The sequence below is a fragment of the Pinus tabuliformis genome, chromosome J, assembly GCF_031772625.1.
Source record: "Pinus tabuliformis cultivar Carrire ecotype Pingquan chromosome J, CPIR1, whole genome shotgun sequence".
Classification (NCBI taxonomy): Eukaryota; Viridiplantae; Streptophyta; class Pinopsida; order Pinales; family Pinaceae; genus Pinus; species Pinus tabuliformis.
In genome coordinates, this window is record NC_142295.1 from 75,801,323 (window position 1) to 75,815,125 (window position 13,803).

At 36.5% G+C, this 13,803-nt stretch overlaps 1 protein-coding gene across 1 annotated transcript; it reads right to left on the minus strand.

Moving 5' to 3' along the window:
* Positions 1 to 7,974: 7,974 nt before the first annotated feature.
* Positions 7,975 to 8,412, minus strand: LOC149225584 (protein SRC2-like). The gene has a single exon (XM_089379964.1). It carries the CDS (start codon positions 8,410 to 8,412, stop codon positions 7,975 to 7,977), a length of 438 nt encoding a protein of 145 aa, XP_089236090.1.
* Between the last annotated feature and the right edge of the window lie 5,391 nt (positions 8,413 to 13,803).

Below are 13,803 nucleotides of genomic sequence, written 5' to 3' on the forward strand. Positions count from 1 at the left end.
GATATGCAATGTTATGTACAAGTGGTGTTGTGTGCATGTGGTACATTGGTACTATGTACATATGGTGTGGTGTGCATGATTGTACAAGTGGTGCCGTGTGCGTGTGGTGCTGTGTACACATTGTACAAGTGGCGTTGTGTGCATGTGGTGCTATGTACATGTCGTGCATATGGCACTGTGTACATGTGGTGTCGTGTACATGTCGTGTGTGTGGTACTGTGTACATGTGGTATTGTGTACGCATTGTATAGTGGTGTAGTGTACATGTGGCGTTGTGTACACGTTGTGCAGGTGGTGCCATGTACATGTGATGTTGTGCACACGTTGTGCAAGTGGTGCGGTGTACCGGTGGTACTGTGTACATGTTGTACGTATGGTACTGGTGCACATGTGGTATTGTGTGCATGTCATCGATGTTGTGTTATGATCATGTGGTATTATGTATGTGCATCATGTAGTCATGGTATTGTGGCATGTGTACTCGTTGTGTTGTACTCTATGTAGGTACATGTATTGGGTGGTATTGCACATCGGGTATAGATGGATGCATTGTATTGTATACATTGGGTGTAGGTGTATGTGTTGTATGTGAGGTGTAGATGCATGTATTGCATGGTGTGGTATGTCGTGTGGTTGTATGTGTGTGATGCACACTATGTGTCTATGCACATGGTTGAGGAGAAGGCTCTGGGTGTTTTTCGAGTGTAGCAACTGATCCACAGTGCGTATGGCATAAAGAGAAAGGTAGAAGCTAAGGATTGATGAAAGGATAAGTATCAACATTTTATTTCAGCTTTATTATGTATGTGATTTATGACTATGGTATATGATGATTATATATGATCTATGATTTCAGTTTATTTATGATTTTGATCTATGATGGTTGTGTTTGAGCTAACTTGATGTGATATTTTTATACATGTTGATTTGGTCAAAGATGCTAGTTTGACTTCTTGTGATAGGAAGTGAACAAGATTCCAAGTGTACCTTATTGACAAACTACCAATGAGGTATGATTTGAAGTTATTTCAATTTATTTTGAATCTAATGGAAGTTATGTTCTTGGTACAAGAAGAATGAACATGCCCAGTTGGGTAGTTGAAATCAACTACAAGAATTAGCAGCTTCATATGGTGGTTTGGTGGTTGCTTTTGGTGGTTTGGTAGTTGCTTTATGATGGTTTAGTATTTTATTATGTTGGTTTAGTATATGCTTTATGGTGATTGATATATTCTTTTTGATGGTTGATACATGCTTTATGATGATTTGATATGTGCTTTATGTTGGTTGATACATGCTATATGATGTTTTGATATATGCCTTATGATGTTTTGATATATGATATATGATGATTAGTGTATGAGTGATATATGTTTGGTATATGATTTGGCATATGTTTTGGTATATATATTTTGATGATGTTGTTATATGTACACCTGTGTATGGATGTAAATACCGTAACGAGCTATGTTATAAAGCTCCACTATGTAGTGATGTTATTATGCTATCATGTGGTTATGCTATCATGTTGTTATGATGTCATATGAGTTTTCTTAAGCAGAATGATCATTGTAAATACCGTAATGAGTTGTGTTATAAAGCTCCACTATGCGGTATGTTGTCATGTCGTTATGATGTTATGTCTTGAGCAAATCTTTCATTGTAAATACTGCAACGAGCTGTGTTATAAAGCTCCATGGGCAGTATGTTTTGTTTTCAGCAGTCATGTAGTTATAGGTGTCATTGAACACCGAGGACGGTGTTCCCTCAAGGGGGAGGGTTCTGTAATAGCCCTGGTGAAAATTCCATGTAAAAATATATAAATACCACGGATGATGAGACACGTATTCCAAGCTGAATGGTGGGCAAGACATCCTAGTGTGTGTTCATTTGGTTGTTTATGGCTAAGGAAATTGGCAAAGGCATTAAAGAGGAAAAAAGGTATTTTGGCACATTTATTTATGAAAATAATGGAAATTAGGAGAAAAGGAAGGTGAAAGGTCACATTTTGCATGTGAGGAGGAAATTGAAGGAAAATAATGGAAAATGAAGAAAATAGAGGCCTCATTAATAAAGTGGCTTATGAGGATCAGTGGGCAAGGCTTGGTCAGTTTAGCTTTGGAGCTCTCTCATTATTCTCTCTCTCTTTCATACTCTTGGTCACTTAGAGTTTTCTTGGAGCAAGAAAGGCAAGAGGAAGCAAAGATCAAGAAGGGAAAGGCAGGATCAAGCAGCTACAATAGGCTTCATTGCAGGTATCAACTTACATGTGTATTTTCCTTACTAGATTTGACATGCATGGCATTGCATATGTATTTTCCTTGCTAGATTTGGCATGCATGGGATTGCATGTGTATTTTCCTTGCTAGATTTGGCATGCATGGGATTGCATGTGTTTCTTTTCTACCATGGCATGGGTTTTGCCAAGTGTGATAGTATTTTCAGCCTAGCCTTGCCATTTCCTGATAGCTTTGATGAGATGGGTTCTCTCATGCGTTTTGTGGGGGATGGCCGGACTAGATTCAAAGCTGAGTGGGGTGGATCTCCGAATTGACAAACACATGGTGGTTGTGGTCCCTGAACCAGACTGAGAATGCACGAAGCCACTAGCCTAGTGACCCTTGAACTGGACTGTGGGTTGCAGTAAAGCCAGACTGTGTGCCTCGGTGGGCTTAGGAATCCTTGTCGGTGAACGGCGGGATATACGGTAAAGCCAAGAGGTGTATTTTCTCTCTGTTGGGCCTAGTGATTCCAGGATGTAATGCATGGTATTGCCTAGAGAGTATGTCTCGGTGTAGGGCCTAGTGATCCCTAGATCAGACTACGAATGCACAGTAAAGCCTAAGAGACTAGGAGGCGCTCAAATTCCTCACAGTGTAGGCGGAGAACTCTGGTGGCATCCACATTGATTGGCGTTTTTTGTGTTCTATGAGTCCCACATTCATGCTTGGAATATGGCACAGGGGTGATTGGCTGAAGAGAGACTTGGCTCATCCAATCTATGGTCGGGTGGAACGTGGTAGTCCCATCACTAGTTGGTTCATTGCATTTATTAATGAAAAATTCATTCCCTTGATTTTCATGTGAAGATGTACTGATATATATATGGATTTTGATGGCTGATATGTTTATTTTATTTCTGTTCCTATTATGTTGTTTATATGCACATTTACCTCAGAGGGTGTTACATAATTATTGTCAAGTAGAATATTTTTTATTAAACTTAGTAGCATAGAGTTTTCATTTGATTTCACCTTGCAAAAGACAAGTTTGATAGAAAGAACATGTGCGTAGAATTGACATGAGTTAATCTCGTTTGACTCAAAATTGCAATTCGCTTCAATAAATTAGAAATTGTACTTCATCTCAAATAAAAAATAGCATATATTGTGCACATGCACTTCATAAGTACATGAACCTTGATTTGACAATTTAATGACATAATTTAACTATCAATCAAATTACCCAACATCCATCACCCTTGTTTCAGTCATTTATAAAATAATGAAGGGCCCCAACGACCACTCAGGGATAAGGAAAAACGGGGAAAACAACTTTAGGAATCACCAAAGGAAGATTAATCTTTTAGTTTTTCATCCAATGATGGTTTCCATAGTCCAGTGGTTGGAATTTATTCGTCCCCCACCATGCTTGCACAAATGGAACATGGTTTTAATTCCTCCACTACACAGGTGTCTGGATCGCCTATCAAATCATCACAAGAATCTGGCCTTTAAAAATTCAAGGTTATTCTCATTTAGTTTCCATTCTTATTGCTTAGGACACTCGTTACTTCTATCCTTTCTCTGTATCAATATGCACATTCAACAAAGCATCCACAACATGTTGGGTTCTGGTGTTATAATGTCTCATTTAATTATCTTAGAGAGCATGTTCATTGGCCAAGAAAGGTATGTCATGCTTGAATTCAAGCTTCCCTCAGCCTTTATATTGATATGCAAGCTCCCTTTAGCCATGTCAAGTTTGCCGGGTCAAGGAAAGTGTATTTTTTGTGTTATTTTTTGTGCATCTGAGCATTATCCTATGGAGAATCTCGATACCTCTTCCCTCGATTATGTGTAGGTTTACATCAACGTATTTATGGAGAAAATTACCGATGCCATGGATGGATTTTTGAGCCCCTTCACTCAACGAACTGAGGTGAAAATAAAAGCCCATAAATCTTTCTAGGAATTGGTCAATTCTAAGCTTGATTTACACCAAATGAAATTGGATCGTCTCCAACATGAAACTTGGACAAAGCTTGCCGCAATGCATTGCAAATTCGTGGAATTGGAGGAATTATATGCATGAGGTGTTTAATAGGTGACAACAGAGCTTGAATCCAACGAGAACATTGCGTGGAGGACAGGCAAACAGATCCTTGGCTCAAGCAGTGATCTTGATTGGTGTATTGCCTAGGAAGCATGGCTAAATAGTTTAGGTTTAGGCTGGTAGATTTTTTGTTTAGTATCATCTGATGCTTGTTTCATGGAGTTTTATATATATTATAGTAGGCATCTTTTTAATACAGTAGGTAAAAGTCATCAAAAGAATAGGTTACATATGTTTGGACTTTTGAAGTCATATTCATAATGCATCACGATGATGAATGTAAGGGTTCTAGCCCATATTCCAAGCTATATTTTTTAATAGAAATCAATAATTGTTCCTTTGAATAAATAAAAAAAATATATATATATTCATTTAATAATAATAAATTATAAAAATAAAATAAAATAAAAAATTGATTAACTTTCAACTAAATTAAGCTTCTTCTTGGTAATCCATTACATTAGTAACTTATTTTTTTTTAAATATTATATTTTTATTTAAAGAAATTTGTTTATTTTTTTATTTGTTGTTCATTGAAGTGTTGGAGACTTGTAGGTCTAGCTTATAGTAAAAGAAACCATGTCATTTAAGTAATTAAAATCACCCAAAAATTACACCCAACCAAAACACACCAACCTTTAACCTGACTAGATTATTTTTTGATATCATTTCTTAAATATCTAAAATTTTAAATTAATGTTATTTTACAAATTAAAACACTTAAAATCTAATCATATTAATAAAATAAAATAAAAATAAATAAATAAAAAATTATTTAAATATAATTTATAAATAATAAAATTTGTTTAATATATAAATATTAAAAATTATAATTTAATTACTCACATTAAAAAAAAAATTACACAATTGGAAGACCAATAGTAATCCAAAGTTTTTATATGTAGGGCCAACTCTCTTTCAATGCACATAGATAAACTAATTTTACCTTCTCTCAAGTTGATTGTTCTCTAGTTTTTTTAATTACGGCAGGATGGTTTTGTTTCCTTGCGAATTGGTTTTATATTAGTGTATATGTATTTTTTAATTTACAATCGTGAAATTTATATTAAAATTTTACATGAGACATGCAACAACATATTATAAGAATAAATTTTGGCATATCAAGCTCTACGATCTCTATAAATTCAAGTTGAGCTAATTATTTGACAAAATTGTTACCTATAACCATAACAATTGATTAACTAGCATTTGCACCAGATGTTGCAAAGAAAACGCCGTAAGGCATAAAGTGCGGAAATCCATTATCCATGTAGTGTGTGCATTATTCAACAAGGTGGATCTCTTTAAATTTGTTGCAAACATTTATGTTATTGCATTGCTAATTTATTTAGAATCTACTACTACCTCCTCTTCTTGGAATATTAAATTTCTTATCACCCCATGATGACAATCCCTCTAATTATTGGAATCACAATTTTTTCCACTTTAGTGGGTTTACCGTCAACCTAAAGAAACATGAATTTGAGTCACTCAACTAAAAAGAAATTGCTAAATTTCTATTTATCATGTTTTGAGTAAAAACAATTAATAACTCATATTTACAACCCTTGAAATATTTACAACCTTTTAAGTCTTGTATTTATAACTCATATTTATAACCCTTTAAAATGAAACTAACTATCTATATTTTTATTAATAATAAAAATAATCTTCTTTATAAAACTGACACTCACATGCTACTCCTATTGAAAAGGAATCAATACTCTTTGATAAGCAATATTCTTTGATAAGCAGGGAAAGAATTATACTCGACCTCAGGGAACTCAGTGGGCAAAATTATCAATAACTAGTTAATATTGATTTGCATCAATTTCTTTTGGTCCAACCAGCAATTAAAATCCACCCCTTGCCACTGCAACAATAATACACCATATATCACCTTCCCACTAAAACTGAGAATGAGCTGCAAATAACTGTGAGAACGCGGATGCCTCATAAGCATGGAGTTAAGTTTGATCCCTGAGCTTTGCTACAATCCTCAACTGTAGAGATATTGAAATTTTTAAGAAGACTCTGGCCATTTCATAAGCAGCTGACTTGACAACAGAGTTTGTCTGTTGCTGAGTCCCAATCATAGAGATGTCTATATGAGTTATGTCAATGTCTAAGTAGAGCTGTTGAATATGGAATGTCGGTGTAAGTCCTCATCTCTGTCCAACTTATGTCAAAGCAAGGATGCTACATAGGAAGAAAGAATTGGTTAATCGGTTGTGGATGATAGCATTTTCCCTAGAAAATGCAATATCTCCTTCATTGATTTCAAAACTCCATTGCTTCACTTGCACCTATCTTCTCAGGCTTTCATATTGATAAAAACAATGTAGAAAATTTTGGTTGAGTTAGTTTCAAACCATAAAATCTACTCCAACTTCATCTAATGGGCTTGTAATATAGCCTTCTTTCCCACATTTTCTTGATTATAAAATAATGTCAAAGTAAAACAAGAGTTAGAAATATTTTTCAACAATAGTCACTTGCATCAGATAATTATTATCTCGCTTGGTTTTCATCCTTATGGCTTAATATGGACGGACCATTTTCTGCAAGATTAGGAAAGCCTACTGTGTCTTTGAAAGATCGATTTGATTAATGGACATAAGTTAAAAATGCAGTGATCATCCTGTAAACAAATATATATACTCTATATATATCAAAGTAGCAGATTGAAGGCACTGAATTTTCCCATTTCAGACTCATATATGATATATCTATTCAAATGTTTACACAAACCAATATTTCATCCACAGTGGCTAAGAGTAGTATATATCAAAGACTGAAGGCACTGAAATTGCCCAATTCACTCATATATATGTTCTCAAATTTCTACACAAACCAATATTTCATTCACAGTGGCTAAGAGTATATATCAAAGTAGCAGACTGAAGGCACTGAACTTGCCCATTTGAGACTTATATATCTATTCAAATTTTTAAACAAACCAATGTGTGATCCACAGTGGCTAAGAGTATCTATCAAAGTAGCAGACTGAAGGCACTGAACATGCCCATTGCAAAATTCAGACTCATATCTATTCAAACTTTTACACAAACCAATGTTCATCCACATAGGCTAAGAATATATATCGAAGTAGCAGATTGAAGGCACTGAACTTGCCCTTTTCAGATTCATATACCTATTCAAACTTTTACATAAACCAGTCTTTCATCCACAGTGGCTTGTGATTTTCAAAATTTTTATGTATGCCATAATAAGCACTTCACGAATCAACTAGGAATTGAAGGCACTTGCACAAAGAATATAATAACATAAAACCAATGTATTCTTGCACAATAATATTATTGATGATAACACTATGCATAAATTGCTATTGCTTTGTTGTAAGCCACAGCAGGATCTTGATCTTCCTTGGCACAGATGTTACTGCCAGATGGACTGAGATGAATTTTTGCAACCCCATTCTTCAATCCAACTTTATTCCTTTTCAATTTTGGGGCCATGAGAATATGATAGTAGCCAACAAGTTTCTTCTTCTCCTTCTCAACCATCTCACCACCATCTTTCTGCTTTTCTTGATCTTTTCCCTGTTCCTTGCATGCACTACTGTTGAAGTCTTGACAGCGGGATTGTTGTTCTTGGGCATCAACAACATTATTAGGTTTAATGGACAGTAATTTTCTCACAAATGAAGGCCTGGGTTTGACAAGATTCCCCATCAAATCTCTGAAACCCATAACCCCCAGTTGCAGGGATGAATCTGTTCATTCTGTGAAGATCTACTCCATCAAGAATCATGGTGCCAAGGTTGAGAATGCCCTGTGGGTGACCAGAAGGACGACGGACCTGCAGTGCCAAGAAACTCATCCCACTGAAATCTGTGCTCCCGTAGCCCTTGAGGAGAGTGGAAAGCAAGACCCTCACAGTGCCTAGCAGGGTATCCCTGAGGCAACCCACGCAGTATATCTCCATCATCACAGCAGAGGTTTCACAGCGGAGCAAACTCTCTTCCACTCTGAATATGGCCTTGTCGTTCCATGTCGGGTTTGCGCCCCCTGTTCTGTCAATTGCGTCGTCAATTTTTTCTCGAAATTGATCCATACAACACAGTAGGTATACATCATGCCAACAAGATGCATCTCCTTCAGATCTTGAGCTGAGATGATGTTAAGCTCCAGCTGTGTGTAAGCTTCCCCCATGATGTAGAGTGAATTTACTGCACAAGGAAACGCAATATTCAGAGACCACCCTGATTGAAATTACAGGAGAAGAAATGCCATGAATGAAATCTTTTGAAATCTGAACATTGTATAGAACTGACTTATAAGACAAAACACATCATAGACTCTCTAGCTCATGATGATGAAAGCAGATGGAAATCAGTGCAGAAGGCCACCCCAAATGGTCATGATCGAAGCCAAGAAGCAGAAAAACCCATTCATAGATACAACAATAATGGAACAAGCAAAAACAAATTTGTACCAAATCCATTTGTTGTTTCATTTTAGAATTTTATTGTTGTGATTTCCATTTCAAAACTCCATTACTTCACCTGCACCTATAGTCTCAGGCTCTCATATTCATAAAAACAATGTACAAAATTTTGCTTGAGTTAGTTTTAGATTATAAAATCTACCCATTTCAAAACTCCATTGCTTCACCTGCACCTATCTTCTTAGAATCTCATATTGATAAAAGCAATGTAGAAAATTTTGGTTGTTAGTGTTAGACTATAAAATCTACCCATTTCAAAACTCCATTGCTTCACCTGCACCTATCTTCTCAGGCTTTCATATTGATAAAAACAATGTAGAAAATTTTAGTTGAGTTAGTTTCAAACCATAAAATCTACCCCAACTTCATCTAATGGGCTTGTAATATAGCCTTCTTTCCCACATTTTCTTGATTATAAAATAATGTCAAAGTCAAATGAGAGTTAGAAATATTTTTCAACAATAGTCACTTGCATCAGTTGATTATTATCTCGCTTGGTTTTCATCCTTATGGCTTAATATGGACGGACCATTTTCTGTAAGATTAGAAAAGCCTTGTGAATCCTTTAGTTTCAAAGTAATTCTTTCAGATCACTTGCCTATCTATCTGGAGTCTAGACCTCTCAAACGAAGAGGCCTAAAAACATACCATTTTCATTTGAACAGCTGCAGTTTGGCAACCTAGACATAGAAAATAAAATCCAGTATTAGTGAAATGAAGACACTCACATTACATGAACAAAAATGTGAAGTTTCAAAGTAATTCTTTCAGATCACTTGCCTATCTATCTGGAATCTAGACCTCTCAAACGAAGAGGCCTAAAAACATACCATTTTCATTTGAACAGCTGTAGTTTGGCAACCCAGACATAGAAAATAAAATCCAGTATTAGTGAAATGAAGACACTCACATTACATGAACAAAAATGTGAATCCTTTCTAAGAAGCTTCAAAATGTAAAGAAAAAAGCGGAACAACTAGGTTTTTGTAAACATATTCAAAAGAAACATGAACTGGAGATAGAGATGGTTAGTGTTGTAAAAGAAAAGGAATTGATATTGTGGCTTGAAAACGACAGATGCTTCCTTTATACTTTTTAAGTGCCAAGCATAAACCACCTTCCAATATAAGGAAGGATAACAGTAAGTACAAGGAAGACCACAGATGCTTCCTTTATACTTCAATTGTCAAGCATTAACCAACATTCATAAGGTAGGTGCTTCCATAGACTCTATCTGATCATGTGACCAACCAGCCCAACTTAACAGCCATGACAACATCAGCAGATCAGTGGCCCCTTGCGGGGCCACACCAGCCCAACTTAACAGCGATAACAGCATCAGCTGATCAGTGGCTCCTTGTGGGGCCACACCAGCCCACCTTTGGGCAAACCACTATGTAAGAAAATTAAAACTTGGTGGAAACTGTAGCAGCAAGCCACTTTCACCTACCCATCTTGTCTCTCATGGCTAGTCTTCAAATGAATAGAGGAAATATTACCGAGTCATGAACTTTTAAATGAGGGCATATTATCAAAAACCTTGAATGAGACTCATGAGAATCTATAAAAGAAAAGAAGTCAAACATGCCTGACTTAGTGGTTGATACAGTGCTTAACCACATTAATCACCCTCGTTCAAATACTGGAAGGCATAAAGCCCTGCGTTATTAAAAATTTCATGAGTTTGATAGGGTTCAAATTCAAAAAGATAAGGAAAAGGAGGTATTCTGTAGACAAAACTCAATAATTCAATGGCTTAAAGATGGTGGAAGAAGCGGTGCCCGTTTCCTTAAAACCACTCAGAATAGAAGGGTTTACAATAAAATTTCTGTAATAGAATACCAGACAACACAGTAGTAACTCAAATCTGCAAGGAAATCTACTTCAACCTCTACTGACGATGCCGGTTACTGAAGAAGAAATACAGGATGTTGTTTCCCCAAGAAAAGAAATCGCGTCCTCAGCCACTTTTAAGGGTAACACCAGTAAAGACTAAACTTCCCCAATTGAACCACGTCCTCTATAGCATATGCTAAAATCATTCACGGAACACGATCCCTCGATGTAAATGAAATACTCAATTCTCCTAAACACCACCTTGACTTAATGAATATGGCTGTGGCTGGTCAGAACTCCGGAAAACGAAACTGGCATTGATAATGAAAAATTTCTCTAATTAATTCTGAAGTATACAGGCTATTAATCTTGTCGTACCTAATAATCCTGAGGAGAGCTCAGAGATCATAGAACAACCGTTTAAAGCCGTGAAACAATTTGTAAACTCAACCATCGGAAAAGAGTAACGATATGTTCCTCCTAATTAGACAGGATCTGAACTGCTGATAACAGAAGGAAAGAAATAGTAATTCCTTTTCACATTATCATAAGACGATGAAAATGTCATAAAAACAGAGTACATACACCTTATTATTATCTGCACAAGGCTACGCATGCAGGGAAGAAAGACATGAAGAGTCTCTGCGAAGAGTCTCATCGCCAGCAGAAGAGTCTCATCGCCAGCAGGTAGTCTCTGCGAAGAGTTTCATCGCTAGCAGAAGAGTCTCATCACGAGCAGGGCAGGCCTGGCCTTTCATGGCCCATTACCATGGGAAAAAAACTATTTTTCTATGAAAAAACAGATTAAATGAACGGCAGAAAACACCCCAATCATCTAACACACAGAATCAATGGCTCAGGATCGCACACGTCACATTTTAGGGATGTCTTTCTCAGAGGGAACGCCTGACGGCGTAAATATGATCGCGCAGTGGCATGAAATGACAGTGCATATCTGAGCAAGTGAATAGTCAAACATGTGAATAAGGTGCAATGTTATTACAACGTTAATGCATTATTATTATTGTAGATGATAGAGAGACTGAACAATTATTATTGGAACGTTACAGATCTCTGTCGTGTTAGTTTCCTCCACCCTATAGATGCCATTTTCAATGTATGTGTTACATCATAAGGAGGGTAAAAAAGAAAATTAATAACAATAATAATAACACGACCCTGAGAGATGTCCCCTTGTGCGTTGCTGCTTTATTCATTGGCATTTGGTATGGTGCATTAGTTATTTTGGAGTGAAAGGCATAATTGTTTAACATTTGTTTGAAATTGGAGCCTAAATTTCAAAACAAATTGCGTGAACAACACATTTAAACTTCAATTTGAATTGAGAACTGGAGAGAATGGGAAATAATTCACAGCAATGGCGTGCAAGATGATGCCATATGTGGTCTGACTTAACTTCAAATATAATAGATAATGTTGTTTTGGAGACCAACACACCTATTCCGTATGATCTTGTTAATGATTTGAAAATTTATGAATATGGTGAGCCTGGTCATTTTGTACGAGAATGGAGGGTTAGGAAGTGGTTCGGGGTCTCAGTCCTCGATACAGGTGTAGTTCAAGTTATGGCCGTCGTTCTCTAAGACGTTGATGTTTCAAACCTATATGGGGACGAAGTATTAGCAGGTCACCTCCACCTCGTCATGATCATCGAGTTCAACCTTGCGATCATGTCTTCTGCTTCTGGTGTGTTCACTGTGCCATGAACTATCACAGAGTCATATTGTTCACTCTGTAGGAGTCCATACAATCATTTTCCAAGAGTGTGAATTTCTTGACTTTATTATCTTGAAAGAATTTCTAAAGGATTATAGACAAAAAGCAGAACACATACAAGAAGAAGAGTGAAAAATGAAGATATTCTCTCCCGAACTTGATGATCCTGAAACTACTAAAATCATGTATGGTTCAAAGTTGAATGGCTCAGAAACTACTACAAATTTTAGGGAATCTTTCGAAGAAAAATCACTTTTAGAATTGAGCACTACAACAAAAAGCACAGATAGTATTTACTCATCGGTGCTATTAGGAAGGGAACTGAGTCAATGCATAAATCTTCTTGTCATCAGATTGAATCAGTTGATGTTGAAACATAAGTGATCGTTAACATTCTTAAAGGAAATGATGGTCCAGGAGGTGTGTCTTCCAATACAATAAAAGATCATCCAAATACACCATCTTATTTCATGTAATAAAGTTACACTGGATGATGTTTTGTATTGTTGCTGCAAAAGGTTACTGTATCATCTTATGGTCCTGAATTATGGTCATGTGGTACTTCAATCATGCATTAATATCACTGAAGAGAGAACTCTTAACTGCCAAGTTTTTCAATGGATACACCCTGGAGATTGACCATCTGTTTGTTTAAAGTTGGACCATATCTTGAAGAAAATATTTCCTATAGAATATGCTGAAAGGAAAAAGCCAGTTCTTGTCCAAGAAGAAAAACACCAACACCAACAAATAGAGGGGGATATGACAGATGCCCTTGTGGGATAGGATGTTTTCTCCTTTGATATCAGTAACCAGAAGGCCTCTTGCTGCATCAATTTTAGTATAATTCTTAGGGACATGCTAGCGATTTTGTACGTTTCCTGAATCAATCCCTCGATGTAAATGAAATACTCAATTCTCCTAAACACCACCTTGACTTAATGAATATGGCTGTGGCTGGTCAGAACTCCGGATCCTGAAACTGGCATTGATAATGACAAATTTCTCTAATTAATTCTGAAGTATACAGGCTATTGATCTTGTCGTACCTAATAATCCTGAGGAGAGCTCAGAGATCATAGAACAGTCGTTTAAAGCCCTGAAACAATTTGTAAACCCAACCATCGGAAAAGAGTAACGATATGTTCCTCCTAATTAGATAGGATCTGAACTGCTGATAACAGAAGGAAAGAAATAGTAATTCCTTTTCACATTATCATAAGACGATGAAAATGTCATAAAAACAGAGTATATACACCTTACCATTATCTGCACAAGGCTACGCATGCAGGGAAGAAAGACATGAAGAGTCTCTGCGAAGAGTCTCATCGCCAACAGAAGAGTCTCATCGCCAGCAGGCAGTCTCTGCGAAGAGTTTCATCGCCAGCAGAAGAGTCTCATCGCCAGCAGAGCAGGCCTGGCCTT

Coding starts and splice junctions, on each gene's coding strand:
- LOC149225584 (XM_089379964.1), bottom strand. CDS start 8,412: ATGGATCAATTTCGAGAAAAAATTGACGACGCAATTGACAGAACAGGG.